The following is a 15,055-nucleotide window of genomic DNA, read 5'->3' on the forward strand; positions in this document are numbered from 1 at the left end:
CCTTCCAGACTCAGGACTAACAGTGTCTCCATCAACAGGTAACCAGAGATTTCTGTCCACGCACATCTCCTTTGGGTACTCTTCCTCTGGGATGCTCTGTCTCTGTCACAGCACAAGACCCAAATGTGGGCTGCACTTGCAGACCTTGGGTAAAGCCCATGATGCTCAAGGAGACGTGGGATTGCTTGGTTGTTTCTGAATGACACTGGATGGGAGTTACTATATGCTGTCCCTGGTTTGTATCCCAGTGCTTTATGACCATCAGCTACTGCATGCGTTAGACTCTCTGTTTAGGTTATTGCTCTTCTCTGCTAACCTTGTCTTTCTTTTCAGCCTCATCCTTTCAACAGGCTTAACTTTCTGCCCAGCCTGCAAATGTCTGTGTTGGTAACAAGCTGTTCTTGCTGGAGCTTGGGCATGGGAGTCTCTGTCTTTGTGTTTCGGGGTTGTCTTCGTTTTCTTTGAATGGGATTTCATGGTGAGTATTTGTTTTCCTCTAGCAGCAACACCTACGGTGAGCCCAACAACAATGACCACAAGTTGTAAGTTGAATTTTCCCCCCTTTACATGCTATGTTTAATGCAGGCATGAAACGTGACTTTCTAACTTTGCCACCCTCTTGTTCTTGGGATGTCCTTTGTAGGATCCTATTGAGAACTATTTGTATGTGAACTGTGGGGCTTGGGTTTCATTGTCCTGGGGTTTCTTTGGGAGAGGGGTGATTCCCAGCAGGATGTTTTTTGGAGGGCAAAATGCTGCTCACTCCCCTGCTGATGTCCCCTTGCAGCACTGGGTAACTCCTGCTCGACTCCCCATGTGTTGTGGACTACATTTAGATCCGGAGGGGTTAAAGGGTCTGGTTATCTCCTGCTTCAGGTGTCCCATTGATTGGCCAGGCCCAACTGATGGGGGTTACTGGCCACGATGAGCACAAGCTGTGCTCAGACACAGGGGTGAAGCTTTGGGGTGCAGCTGAGATAGTCTCTTTGCAAAGGGCCATGTCCTTCTGGAGATGGGATTTCAAGAGCTCTCTGCCCATCCATGGGCTCTGCTCCTTTTCACAGGGCCTGGCTCCTGTGGTGGCTTCCTTCAGGAATTGTCCGGCTTAATCCAGAGCCCAAACTACCCTGACTCCTACCCCAGCAGTGCCCACTGCGTGTGGCACATACAGCTGTGGGAGCTGGATCACAGAGTCCAGATCCAGTTTTGGGATGTTCAGTGAGTCCAATGGGATGCTGGCTGTGAGCTCAGGGGTGGCTCCATCCCCATCATAGTTCCTTGGTCGCATCTGCCCAAGGATCAAGCTGGGAATGGGGTTGGGTTGCTTTAGCACAGCCTATGGTGCAGGCAGACCCTCCTCTTCCTCCGCAGGCTGGAAGGCAGCAGCTGCCAGTATGATGCCATTGAGGTGTATGATGGTGGGTCTCCTGAGGACCCCCTCCTCGGAATGGTTTGCAGGAACAACCATCAAATCTTCACATCATCCGGGCATCAGATGACCATCCTGTTCCACAGTGACAACAGTGGAACCCAGAGAGGTTTCCAAGCCTACTACTACTCATTTCCCACCTCCAGCAGCACCACAGGTAAGACCAGAGTTGTCCTTTACCCTTTGCCAGGGAAAAAGCACAATATCTTCCTTAAGGGTTTTCTGATGGCTCCTGACACCTATGGGAGTCCAGACTCTCTTAGCCCCACTGACAGGTGTTTTGGCTCAGAGGAATCTACTTGGACAGGACTGACACTGCTGCCAGAACACTGTTTCTTTATTTGATGGGCAGGGACAAGGCCTTCTCCACCTCCAATAGTGCTAATACTGAATCATTATTGATTTTTCTGGCTTTCTCTGGTCCAGAGAAGGGCAATAGAGCCGGTGCAGGGCCTGAAGCACAAGTGTGATGGGGAACAGCTGAGGGACCTGGGGGGTTCAGTCTGGAGAACAGAAGGCTCAGGGGGGACCTTATCGCTCCCTACAAGTACCTGACAGGAGGATGGAGCCAGGAGGGGCTGGGCTGTGCTCCCAAGGAACAAGGGATAGGACAAGAGGAAACGGCCTCAAGCTGCACCAGGGCAGGTTTAGATGGAGCTGAGGAACAATGCCTTCCCCACAGGGTGCTCAGGCATTGGAACAGGCTGCCCAGGGTAGGGCTGCAGTCACCATCCCTGCAAGTGTGCACACACCATGTACACAAGACCCTCAGTGCCATGGGTTAGTGGTGGCCTTGGCAGTGCTGGGGAATGGTTGGACTGGATGATCTTGAAGGTCTTCTCCAACCTTGTTGATTTAATGATTCCATGATTTCCTGCAGGCAGAGGAGTTGCTTGTTGGGGGCACACTCGTTGCTGCAGAGGCCAATGTTCCTGCTCATGGCTACTGCTTGTTTTCCCAAAACAAAGGGTGCTGACACTATCATACACAGTGCAGTGAACTCCTTTTGGAGCTGAAGAGCTGTTGAGGAGTGTGTGTGGCTGCAGTGTCCATAGCTCCAGCTCAACTCTTGCTGTGTCATTGACCTTGGGGAGGGCTGGAGAGAGTCTGGTTATCTCCTGCCCCTCCTCAGGGTCATAGAATCACAGTTGAGGTTGGTCTTGCCTTGTCCCACCAGGTTATGGTGCTGACTGTGGGTCTTGGGTTTATGTATCCAGGGGTTAATTTTGGGGAGCACTGACTCCTCACCTTAGGTAAAATGCTGCTCATTCACTTGCTACTTTCCCCCTGCAGTGCCAAGTACCTCCAGCTCTACTCTCCTCATGTCATCAGCTACAGGTAGGTCTGGGTGGGTTGAGGCATCTGGTTTTCTCTTGCTCTGGCTCACAGAATCACAGGATGGCAGAGGTTGGAAAGTACTTTTGGGAGTCATCTGGATCAATCCCCTTGCTTAAGCCATATCACCTAGATCTGGCTGCCCCAGACCATATCCAGATGGCTTTTGGATGTCTCCAAGGATGGAGGATCCACCACCTCTGTGGGCAACCTGTCACCATCACAGCAAAACAGCATTTCCTGATCTTCAGGGAGAACATACATGGAGCATCTGAGATGGGGTCCCCAGATGGGAAGACTTGTGTTTGTCTTGGGACTGTGTGTGTCCAAGTGCAGATGGAGGTTCTGGTTGTAGTCAATGAAAGGAATATTACTGTTCATAATTTGAGGGCATATTCCTCTTCATTTAATACCTGAAGTATAATGCCTGAAGTGATCCCAAAATAGCAGTGTAGGTGATTTCACACTCAGTGTAGTCATTTCTTTGCAGTCAAGCAGTAATTTCACAAGTGCTTAGGAAGCATCAGGTTTGACCACTTCATAAATACAGTTATTCCACTGATTCCTATTTCAGCTGTTTGTTTGAGCACATCATTTGTGCATAGTGCGTACTTTGAAAGGTTAATTCTTCACATAGTAAACGTTAGATCAGGGAGGGAAGGAGTGTTTCATGTCTGCCAGAAGCTGGAAATAAACATGGAAAATCTCTTAGGCCTCAGTAGGTCTCTTGTTCATTCCTTAGGTTAAAAGCAGTAAATGTGTATTATCTCTAGTGTATTATTTCTAATTTGGAATATAAGTCAAAAGATGATTCACACATTTCTCTCTTCTTGGAGAAGTTTGAGCTTGGACTGAAATATATCCTTGAAATCCATTACTTCGCTTTATATCCAAATGTTCTTAGATCTTAATTCCCCTGTTATTTGATTAGGCTGCAACCTATCTATAGATAAACTTCATACAATTTTCTGTCGGTGACATGAAGCCTTCATGTTTGTGAATTGGATATTTGTCAGTATTCCTGTTAGCAAACAAAATCATTTGATCTTTTTTGTCCTCCCCTTTGCTCATTGGCAATTGTTATAGAGGTGAATCAGGCCCAGCTGTGACTTTGTAAAGGAATAGTTGACCTCTAGAGGTGCAACCTCCATAACTGTGCAGTTCCATGACAACTACTCATATTCTGCTAGTGCAGACACTGAAGATCAGCATTATAAAAGCTATTCAGTGTGTTTAGCATCTCCTGATCTGCATTCAGATGATATATGAACCTCATACAAAGACACTGAGCTGGTAGAAATCACTCTAAATTTTAGACTCACAGATTCTACATAGACACATTCCAAAAGCAACCTTAAATAAAGTACACATCTATTTTTCCTCTGATTTTTTTCTCTGCAGAATATAATTCTTGTGGTGGCCTGCTTTCCTCTCCATCTGGTACATTACAGAGTCCATTTTACCCCGGAAATTATCCCAACAATGCCAACTGTGTTTGGGTAATAGAAGCAAAGAACAATTTCCGTGTCACACTCTCATTTAGAGATGTTCAGTAAGTAAAACTGTGTTATTTGGGAAGATGGATGTATGGGATTGACACCTTGGATTTACTAAGCACATAGCTGCTTGATTTAAAGGGTTTCTCTCAAAGCCTTTAGTACATCTGAGATGGAAAATGTATTCCTTTTTGTTTGTTTGGTCAACAACGTGGCCAGCATCTAATGAGGGCTTTAATTTCTGTTCCAAAGATTTGATAGTCATAGTAGATAGTAAAATATACTCTTTCGCTACGAACTCTTAAATTGAGTTAAAAGGATTAAATAATAATAATAATAATAATAATAATAATAAAGGATTATGTAACTAAATACCCGCGTTTCCTCCCCAGGATGGAAGGGGGCAGATGCCTGTCTGACTACGTGGAAGTCTATGATGGGCCACTCCATACTTCTCCTCTCCTTGGGAAATTCTGTTCTGGGTCTTTTCGCACATACACATCTTCCTCGAACCTGCTGACTGTCCGATTTCACAGTAACTCTCGATACACATACAGAGGGTTTCAGGCTGACTATTACTTCACTCAAGCAGATCAGAGCACCAGTAAGTTCATGTTTAAAGCAGAAACCTGCTTCTCAACTGTTTGCTAATTCACTAAGTGTTAACCTTGTACAACTTCAATAAATCACCCATTTCTTATTACTTTAAAGTAGAACTGGAATATTTCATAGAGATGCAAATGTATGATTTGGATTCTGAACTCCTTCTGCAATATCAGCTGCTTCTGCAAAAGATATTGTTTATTTAACCTTTTTTTGGTCTGAAGAGTGAGTTTGTAGCATATTTTCCTTGCTATCTCCTAGCACTGCTGTGTTTGCCAGACTACATGCGTGTAGCTGTGAGCAGATACTTCCTTCAGTCACACGGCTACTCCGCTTGGAATCTCACCTTGAAGGACCCCTATTGCAAACCCAACATCACATCAAACTCTGTTATATTTGAGATACCATACACTCACTGTGGCACAGTGAGAGAGGTGAGGCTTTAAACAGTCCAACAACGTGTGCAAATATGATGTGTGTGAAAATTCATACCAAAGAATACACTCTGAAAACTGGCACAAATGGAAAGCTATGCTGGGGTCTGCAGGGACTGGAGGTGTCCTGGTGATTATGGGTTGCCTATCCTGAGGGATAAGGTTTATTATATGCCTGTTGCTGCTGCCAGAGCATTCACTTATAGCCTGTTACTGATCTCCTAAGGAATAAAGTGCGGAAGGAAGCAAATACTTTGTATTTTCAAGGTCCCCAAGCTGTATGTGGTGGTTAAAAAGGTCTCAAAGTTTTTACTAACTATGACCAATAGTGTTTTAAAGCAGATTTCATCTTAAATACTGTGCTGGACTTGAACCTTCAGGCATTTAATGTTCAAAGCATTGTATAGGTTGTATTTAATTCAGTTATGTCTGCCTCTAATGTGAGTAGTTTTCTAGGCCCCCATTGTAGCACTGAATATTAAAGGTAGATAAGTGATTCTTATCTTGAGAACAGAAATTACAAGTTTCAGACTTCTCCACAGCAGACTTTTTGGGAAATAATGCATTTACTGTGCACATTGCTGTAAAGATACAGCAAAGTTTAGAATTCAGAACAGGAAAACTGATTATATGAATTTTGCATTTTCTCTTTTATGCCAAACAGGGAAACAACGATACAATAACCTATTCCAATGTTATTAGAGGATCCTCTTCTGATACTGTAATCACAAGGAATAAAGACCTTCATCTGCACATCAACTGCAAAATGCTCCAGAACACATGGGCCCAAACAATGTATGTTGTGGAGGACAATTTTGAAGTCAATGAAACTCAGTATGGCAGATATGATGTAAACCTTACATTCTATCATTCTGCATCCTTCTCACGGCCAGTGAACGACTTCCCATACTACGTTAACCTGGATCAGAATTTGTTCCTTGAAGCTTACCTGCACAGCTCTGATCCAAACCTGGTGTTATTTGTGGACACCTGTGTGGCATCTCCCACTCCCCACAATTTTACAACAGTGACTCATGATATAATCAGGAATGGGTAAGCTCTTACTCATTACAATTACAGATAAAACTGCCTTTGAAATCCTTATCTCCTTTTCTTTTAAATGGAATAGCATGGATGCAGCATACATAAATGTCATTATCGCCATTAATGCTTCTAACTAATTCATGAACACGGACATTTGGGAAAGGGGATGGATTGACCCAAACTATAACACACACTCTCCACTTTAGAACGACAAACAGGCTAAATGGCTATGGTCAGTTCACTGTGGATTGTTATTATTGAAGAGATAGTGGTGACAGATCTCAGGTGAGGGTGATCTACCTTCAGCAAATCATACAAACTCTAGGTATCTAGACACATGACAGGCTGTGGGGAGATAACATGGCTTATTGTTACCAAAGAAAGGCATCTTGCTTTTCCCAATTACAGGTTTCAGGACCATTTTCCTCACGTTTAACATCCCTTTGCATGTTATATGCTATATTGCATGTAAATGACTGATTTCAGTGTATATTCATGACAGTTTTCTTGTTTCTTTTTAGGTGTGTTCGAGATTCTACTTATGCTACATATTATTCACCCTACAGATACATGGTCCGGTTTAAATTCAATGCCTTTCAGTTTGTTCGTCACAATCCACTGGTTTACCTGCAGTGTGAACTAGTGGTGTGCAGGGCCTATGACTATTCCTCCAGATGCTACCAAGGATGTGTTACTAGGTCCAAGAGAGAGGCAAGCTCTGTCCAAGAGAGTGTGACTGTAGTTGCTGGCCCAATACAGCTGAAAGAAGCTGGTGCTGAGGATAGGAATGAACGTGATGTTAAATAAAACTGTCTCCTTTGACAGCATCTTTAAATGCCAATTTAATCCTGAAAGAAGCTATGCTGCTGGATCAGGAGTAGCTCTAGAATGTGCTTACTGATTCATGCCTGTTAAACCCATTTCACATCAGTTGTCTTCATTTCCATATAACAAAACTGCTACTGCAGCAGTTCTCAAGGGATTCTGATAAAACAGGGCACAGGCAGCTCTGTGGCACAAACCTGCCTCCAAACTGCCTCTGGTTTGTCCCTGCTGTGTTTGAAAAACCAGTCTGAAAGCTTCCCTGACAGATTCTCTAAGCTCTTTGTGGTTTGTTTTCTTCTGGGTGAAACTGAAATGTTTAAGTTGCTGTTTAAACTATATAAACAAGCTTTAACAATATAAACCTGGACCTGGATGCATCACGGTAAGACATGAGTTCACCTTTCAATCTGATCTGGAATTCCCTTTTTTTTTCCTCCATTTTTGTAATGTTTTGGACATAACAAGATCAGGGATCAAGTGTAACAAGGTCCTCTCACTTCTCCCAGAGCTGGACTTTCTGTCATCCAGGAGAATATGAATTCAGCTCCTGCTTCAACTGATGTTTCTCATGCGCCATTTATTACTGTTCTCAGGCAGTTGCTGTTTTCACTCTTGTTGTGTTTCTTCTGAAACATAAAGTGAAAACATTCATTCCATGCCAGATCATGTAAGCCTTGTAAATTCCTGCAGCTGATCACATTGGTTGAGTAATTTGATGGGTGAATTTCCTTGCATTGACTATTCAGGATTAAAATGCAAGCATGAAAAGCTTTCTGTGGTAATGGCTTACCTCTTGAAAAGAGGTGGGCTTGACATAACAAGTTGGCATTGAAGGAAATCAGAAGAGCAGCAGATGTTTGCAGCCCAATAACGACCTTCAAATTAGTTGCCACTTGCAATGTTGAGGCTCTGAAATCTTAATGCAGTACCTGAATCATAGAATCATAGAATAGTTAAGGTTGGAAAGGACCTAAAGATCACCTAGTTCCAACTCCCCCCCGCCATGGGCAGGGACACCTCACCCAAGGCTCTGTCCAACCTGGCCTTGAACACTGCCAGGGATGGAGCATTCACAACCTCCCTGGGCAACCCATTCCAGTGCCTCACCACCCTCACAGTAAAGAACTTCTTGCATAGATCCAATCTAAACCTCCCCTGTTTAAGTTTCAACCCATTACCCCTTGTCCTGTCACTACAGTCCCTAATGAATAGTCCCTCTCCAGCATCCCTCTAGCCCCCTTCAGATACTGGAAGGCTGCTATGAGGTCTCCACGCAGCCTTCTCCAGGCTGAACAGCCCCAACTTTCTCAGCCTGTCTCCATACAGGAGGTGCTCCAGTCCCTGATCATCCTCGTGGCCTCCTCTGGACTTGTTCCAACAGTTCCATACCCTTTTTCTGTTGAGGACACCAGAACTGCACACAATGCTCCAGGTGGGGTTTCATGAGAGCAGAGTAGAGGGGCAGAATCACCTCCTTTGATTCGCAGTCAGTGCTAGCAGGCAAAATATTTGAATGCAAGTGCTCCTGTTGTACTCTCCTAAACCTTCTTTTCAGCCCTGCTTTCTATTGCTTTCTATTTTCAGATATAGAGATGAATTTTTGCATAAAAATTGCATGGAATAATGAAATATTTCAACAGAGAATGCTTTATGTAGCTAAAAATACCTACACAATCCCACACAACTGAAAGAGAAAGATTATTCTTCTGATTTCATATAGATCCTCATACATAATGTCTGGAGATTTTGTGACTAGTTCTTTAGGGAGGTTCTTGCTATGAGCTATTTGAGCTATTCTCAATTATGGCTGATTTCCAATCTATATGATGCAATTATAAAATCAGGGAGACAATGTTCTCAGTGTGATGTATCTGTTGATTCCTCAAAGTGGCTCTGGATCTGAACTCAAAATTTTGCTTTCTTAAAAAGCACCATCCATAATAAAGAATTTTTCCAAGCAATATGTGCGTCTCCTGCCAGAACACAGGAATACCACATGCCTGGGTTCTGGAAAAACCCAGGAAGATCTTATTTCTGGTCCAGATCAGACATCAGCCCTGCGTAACAGCTTCTGCCTAGTACTTACTGCCTAAGCCAAGAGTGTCTCTAAAATTCATATGGATCCTTATTATGCAATCATTGTGATGGTCTAATTATTGTTGTAACCTAGTCTAGCACTTCCCTGTCAGCCAAAAGCAATTCCAGAAAACAACTTTGAAGTCCCATATTTAGTGTTTGAGTTTTGGTCATGATTTGTTTCAGGTTTTTTTGCCTTTTCTCTTTGCCAATAGGTAAAGTCAAATGAAGCCAGTATAACACTTTTTAGGCAATGCCACAGCTCAGCTCTATATCAGGGGAAGGTGCCAATTTATCTGCTTGCACTTCTGCAGGAAAAGAAGACAATTAGCAGCAATGACAAGTGAATATCATCAGGGGTGATAGTGCCTTCCTGAGTGCACAAGCATCTTGGCAGCTGCAGGATGGCAAAAGGGCTATTGGTCCAGGAATGTCTGGTTGGGTGTTTCATCCTTAGTACTGGATTGCATGTGATCAAGGCTGGCCCTGGACTGTGGCCAAGGCATGTGGAAATGGACTTCAATGGCTGCTCTCAGCTCCACCTGCGTCAACAGATCTTTGGTACCTTTATTGCAACATCTATGACTGTCGGAAGAAGGGGTGGGCAACTCAGGAGGACAACAAGGAAGTGGTGAGGTTATGCAGGGAGGAAATTAGGAGGCCCAAAGCCCAACTTAATCTGGCTACTGCCATAAAATACAATGAAAAATATTTCTATAAAAACATTAACCACAAAATGAGGACTAAGAAGAATCCCCATCCCTTATTATGTGTGTGTGGAAACAGTGATAAAGGGTGAGGAAAAGGCTGACATACTCTAATGCCTTCTTTGCCTCAGTCTTTAATAGTAAGATCAGTTGTTTTCAGGGTACCTTGTGCTGGAAGAGAGGACTGGGGAGCAGAATGAAGCCCCATCATCTAAGGGAAAATTTTCAGTGACCAGCTACGCCATTAAGGTACACAGCAGTCTATGGGGAGGATGGAATCTACTGACTGATTCCAGGTTTGCTACTCCTGGTAACTGCTTAAAACTTAAATGGGGGAAACTTAGATTGGATATAAGGAAGAAGTGCTTTACTGTAAGGGTGGTGAGGCACTGGAATGGGTTGCCCAGGGAGGTTGTGAATGCTCCATCCCTGGCAGTGTTCAAGGCCAGGTTGGATGAAGCCTTGGGTGATATGGTTTAGTGTGAGGTGTCCCTGCCCATGGCAGGGGTTTGGAACTGGATGATCGTAAGGTCCTTTCCAACTCTAACTGTTCTATGATTCTATGTATGGGACAACCAGGTGATCAGGCCCAGTCAACATGGGTTTATGAAAGGCAGGTCTTACTTGACCAACCTGATCTCCTTCTATGACAAGATGACCCACTTAGTGGATGAGGGAAAGGCTGTGGATGTTGTCTACCTGGACTTTAGTAAAGCCTTTGACACCTGGAGAAGCTGGCTGCTTCAAAAAGAGTACAAGTATACTTTTTGCTGGGTAAAAAGCCAGCTGGATGGTCGAGCTGAAAAGTGGTGATAAATGGAGATAAATCCAGGTGGAGAAAGCAAGACTAACCTTCCTATGTATAATTGGAGCTGTGGATGTTGTAAACTGAGTTCTTGTTGCAATCTCTTGCTTTGGAACATGTTCAAAACTTCCCAAGGGGAAAAAACCTATATCAGACTTTAATGCCTTTTGTCTTCTTACATTTCCACTGTGATAATATAATTGTATATAGCCACAGGAAACCTTTCCATAGAATATTTCTGAAAAAGAAGAGGCTTAAAGGATAACATAGATTGAGGACTGAGCTGTATGAAAGTTTAATGATTCATAAGTACTTAAGGTTTAAGATCAAAGCATGTGGAGTAGTTAAAGAGCTGTAATAAATTTATGTTATCACGAAACTACAACCTACATAATTGCAGGAAAACCCTAAATGTCTCCATAATTTCCCCTTCTATTAAATACTGTGAGTGAATATGAAAGATATGAACATATAGTGATGTTTATTTACATTGTCATATTTGCACTAAGCTTTGAATTTTTTCCCACGCTTCCTTGGTTATCTATGGTGAGTCTCCTCCATCTCTATATCAAATCTCAGATTGTAGGTCAAATCATGTAATCATTGAAGTGCTCTTAGTAAATACATCTACTCTCATGAGGTTTTTCCAGTCATTCTTTAAGTGCTTTGCTGATTCTAATTTGGAAAGGCTTGTGTTTATTTCTCTTTCAAGGTTTCTTGTCAGATCAGCAAAAGCTTATGTTACTATTCTTAGCCTAAGTTCTTAGTTCAAAACTACACCAATCTATCTACACTGTAGGGTGGCAACTACAAAGGGCATAATGGATGAAGTAAATGGCTATTGTCTTTTTCTTTTCTAAGGGATGACTCATGCATCCTTATGACAAGACAGAAGAGATTCATTGTGTTATTGTATTCACGTGAGCCAGGAAGCGCAAAAGCCACAGGCAGTTGCAGCACAGTGAAATCCTCAGCAAGCAAGAAGATGTAAGTTGTAGAGGAGATGAGATATATCAGATTCTTATAGCTTGCAAACCCAATGCAGAATCCTTTTAGAGCATTTTAAGCATCTCTATAGATCCTCTATTGGACCATAGTTGTTGAGCTTATAATCAGTTGAATAAAACTAAATGTCAATGAAAGCCATAAGAAAATCTTTTATATCACCTTAATTCTAGGTGCCTCCACCACCTTTCCCCTTTTTTTTTCTTTCTATTCTTTTTTTTTGACCAAATAAACCAATCTAAAATTCCTCTTATTTAACAAAGAATTGTTTGCAATGTCTGAAGTGACCGGGTTAGGCAGCTAAGCCTTGCCTAGCCTTTTCAACAGGTTATGATCCCCTGGGCTGTCAATGGGGCCAGTGCGTGCCCATGCACTGTGCTACAGCCAACTTCTAGACTCTCTTCTCTATACTAATTCTCAGTGATTTATGTAATGTAAAATATAGCCTGGAGCTAATATAACAATATAGCTGTGAAATTGACTTAATCTAGTGTGACAAAATTCACTAACTCCTTTTCCTGTCTACAGATTGTTTGATAATGCCTAGCTGGAGGAGGAACAGGTGAGGTGCATTCATATTTGTCATTGCCCATCATCCATTTAGCAAACACCATTCTCCTCTTGTCTCAGATTATCATACTTAGGGCACCTTTCATAGTGCAAAGAGTACATTGGCAGAAATTATCTGCCCAGTTAGGTGGGGAAAATGAAGTAAAAAGAAGTGGCATACACTGCAGTTTACATTCTATCTTGCTATATTTGCAATTCAGACAAAATGGAACATACAGCTCAGAAAAACTAGGTCACGTTGCACTGTGTATTAGAGTTGGGATATGAAGAATTGTTTTTTAATGTTTCATTGTATCTTTGGTGCAGATTTTAATGATTAAAGCTATGCATTCCTAACTTAAACTGATCCTTTCAGATCTCTGCAAGGAGGAAATGCAATAAGAAGTATTAAGAAATATGATAGATACAAGGAACAATCTAGTTCTACTTTAAATGACAAATCAAGGCCCACGACCTTTGTACTAAAGTTAACGATGATTTGGGCCTTGAGCAGAGGAAAGCTAAAAGCAGTAATCCTGACTTTTCCATTATAACCCTTTGATTTCTCTGGTTTTTAAGCTCTGAAAGAAGATAAAATTCGTGGAAAAGGCACAGAGCAGAGCAGCACAATGTAGACATCTGCTGTCCAGGCTACCAGTTCAGGAATCTTTGGGAAGACCTTGCATGGTCTCAGCAGGGAAATCATGAAAACCAGCACTGGCTAGCACTGTAGACATATGCTTGTTTGGGAAACAAGGCCTTTAGTTCAGTTGGCTTCTTTAGGACTAAAAGCATTAAATAATTTAAATATGTTTAAGTTACATCTCAAAAAGGAATTCTTACACTGCTAGCTTCAGAATTTCCTTGAACACCATATGTATAAAAACTTCTTTTTAAGCCAATAACATTCCAAGAAAATAAAATGTATTGTAGCTTAAGTCAGCTTAAAATGTATTGTAGCTTAAGTCAGCTTTTTCTTTATATTTCTCTGTTTAATCAGAGGAAAAACAGCTTTGAGGTATTTTTTGAATGATTACAAGTTCTGGCAGGTATATAGGGTGAACAGAAGTTTCTCTTGTAACACCTCACCTCACCTGGAGCACTGTGTGCAGTTCTGGTGTCCTCAACCTAAAAAGGACATGGAACTGTTGGAACAAGTCCAGAAGAGGCCACAAGGATGATCAGGGACTGGAGCACCTCCTGTATGGAGACAGGCTGAGAGAGTTGGGGCTGTTCAGCCTGGAGAAGAGAAGGCTGCGTGGAGACCTCATAGCAGCTTCCAGTATCTGAAGGGGGCCTACAGGGATGCTGGTGAGGGACTATTCATTAGGGACTGTAGTGACAGGACAAGGGATAATGGGTTAAAACTTAAACAGGGGAAGTTTAGATTGGATATAAGGAAGAAATTCTTTACTGTGAGGGTGATGAGGCACTGGAATGGGTTGCCCTTGGAGGTTGTGAAGGCTCCATCCCTGGCAGTGCTCAAGGCCAGGTTGGACAGAGCCTTGGGTGACATGGTTTAGTGTGAGGTGTCCCTGCCCATGGCAGGTGAGTTGGAACTAGATGATCTTAAGTTCCTTTCCAACCCTAACTATTCTGTGATTCTATGAAGTTCCTTTACAATAATGTATTGTGGCCATAGAACTACTTTTAAATACTTCTCAAAGTTCACAAGGTCATTAAAAGTTTTCAGAAACAGGCCATTGTCAAGTTGAGAGAACAAAAGGGGAAAATGTGGAGGCTTAGCTAAAACCAGACATGGAAACACGTTCTTGGAAGGAGCTGGAACAGTTAAAAGCATTTGGACTAAATGGTGTGCGCAGGTCACTTTTAGCTTTCTGTAGAAGGTCTTTGATATTTATCAGTTTGTACCAGCTATAAAGTAGAGTAAAAGTTGAGCAACACTTAATTGGCTGGTGCTGGGAAGGGAACGTGTGAAACTGATAAATGACTGACTTCTGTGTCTTATATTGAAATAATCTCTCACATGGAAAGAAACGTGTATTACTTTATTTGGGCTTCTGTGTAAATCACACAGCAGACACCTGCAGTACAACCCTCTGATGGACTCTCTCTGTTCTGAGCGCATGTAGCTTTTCATTTATCTAGGTATTTCTGCATGTGAAGTGATGACTTTTCTTATGCAATTCAATCCGTTTGGCAACTAGCAGCACCATTTCCTTCCTGCTGGTCCTTCTCATTTAAAGGCAAGGTAAGGGCATGAAAGTGAACAGATGGTAACGCTGAGAAGAGTTGGAAGTCTTGGAACCAAGTTGTCATCTTGGTTGACACCTTCTCTTTCAATAGCTGGCTGCCTTAGGCTCCCCCACATGGAATCACAGAATGGTTTGGGTTGGAAGGGACTCTAAAGATCATCTAGTTCTAACCTCATATCTGATATATATCTGATATCTCAGTAAAGCTTAGAAAGGAAACTGTCATTACTTGAAAGACTAAAAATCACTAAAGTAGAAATGCTTCAAAGACTTAAGGATGGTTAGAATTGAGGAGTATAAAAACAGGCTGGAAGGTAAAAGCAGGGCTTGAGGATCAGATATAAATATCGGATCAGATATAAATCAGATATAAATCAGTAGGAAAGGATGCAGCTGCCAGATAGTGGAAGACAGAAGCAGTGCCCAGGAAATAGAGATGAACAGAACAGAGATCTACAGAAGATTTTAAATCAAATAGGGGAGTGGGCAATGAGAAAACAAATACAGTAAAGCTGTGTAAGAGGTGAAAAT

At 42.4% G+C, this 15,055-nt stretch overlaps 1 protein-coding gene across 1 annotated transcript in view; it reads left to right on the forward strand.

Moving 5' to 3' along the window:
* Nucleotides 1-1,467: 1,467 nt before the first annotated feature.
* DMBT1 (deleted in malignant brain tumors 1) overlaps nucleotides 1,468-15,055 on the forward strand; it is a 58,090-nt gene continuing 44,502 nt past the window's right edge. Inside the window, exons 1-7 of the mRNA XM_034061359.1 lie at nucleotides 1,468-1,586; nucleotides 2,723-2,767; nucleotides 4,166-4,316; nucleotides 4,653-4,864; nucleotides 5,125-5,297; nucleotides 5,962-6,350; nucleotides 6,863-7,134. Coding sequence (XP_033917250.1) covers nucleotides 1,496-1,586; nucleotides 2,723-2,767; nucleotides 4,166-4,316; nucleotides 4,653-4,864; nucleotides 5,125-5,297; nucleotides 5,962-6,350; nucleotides 6,863-7,134 — 1,333 coding nt within the window. The 5' untranslated portion in view covers nucleotides 1,468-1,495. The remainder of the gene's footprint in view (nucleotides 1,587-2,722; nucleotides 2,768-4,165; nucleotides 4,317-4,652; nucleotides 4,865-5,124; nucleotides 5,298-5,961; nucleotides 6,351-6,862; nucleotides 7,135-15,055) is intronic.

The sequence above is a fragment of the Melopsittacus undulatus genome, chromosome 4, assembly GCF_012275295.1.
Source record: "Melopsittacus undulatus isolate bMelUnd1 chromosome 4, bMelUnd1.mat.Z, whole genome shotgun sequence".
Lineage (NCBI taxonomy): Eukaryota > Metazoa > Chordata > Aves > Psittaciformes > Psittaculidae > Melopsittacus > Melopsittacus undulatus.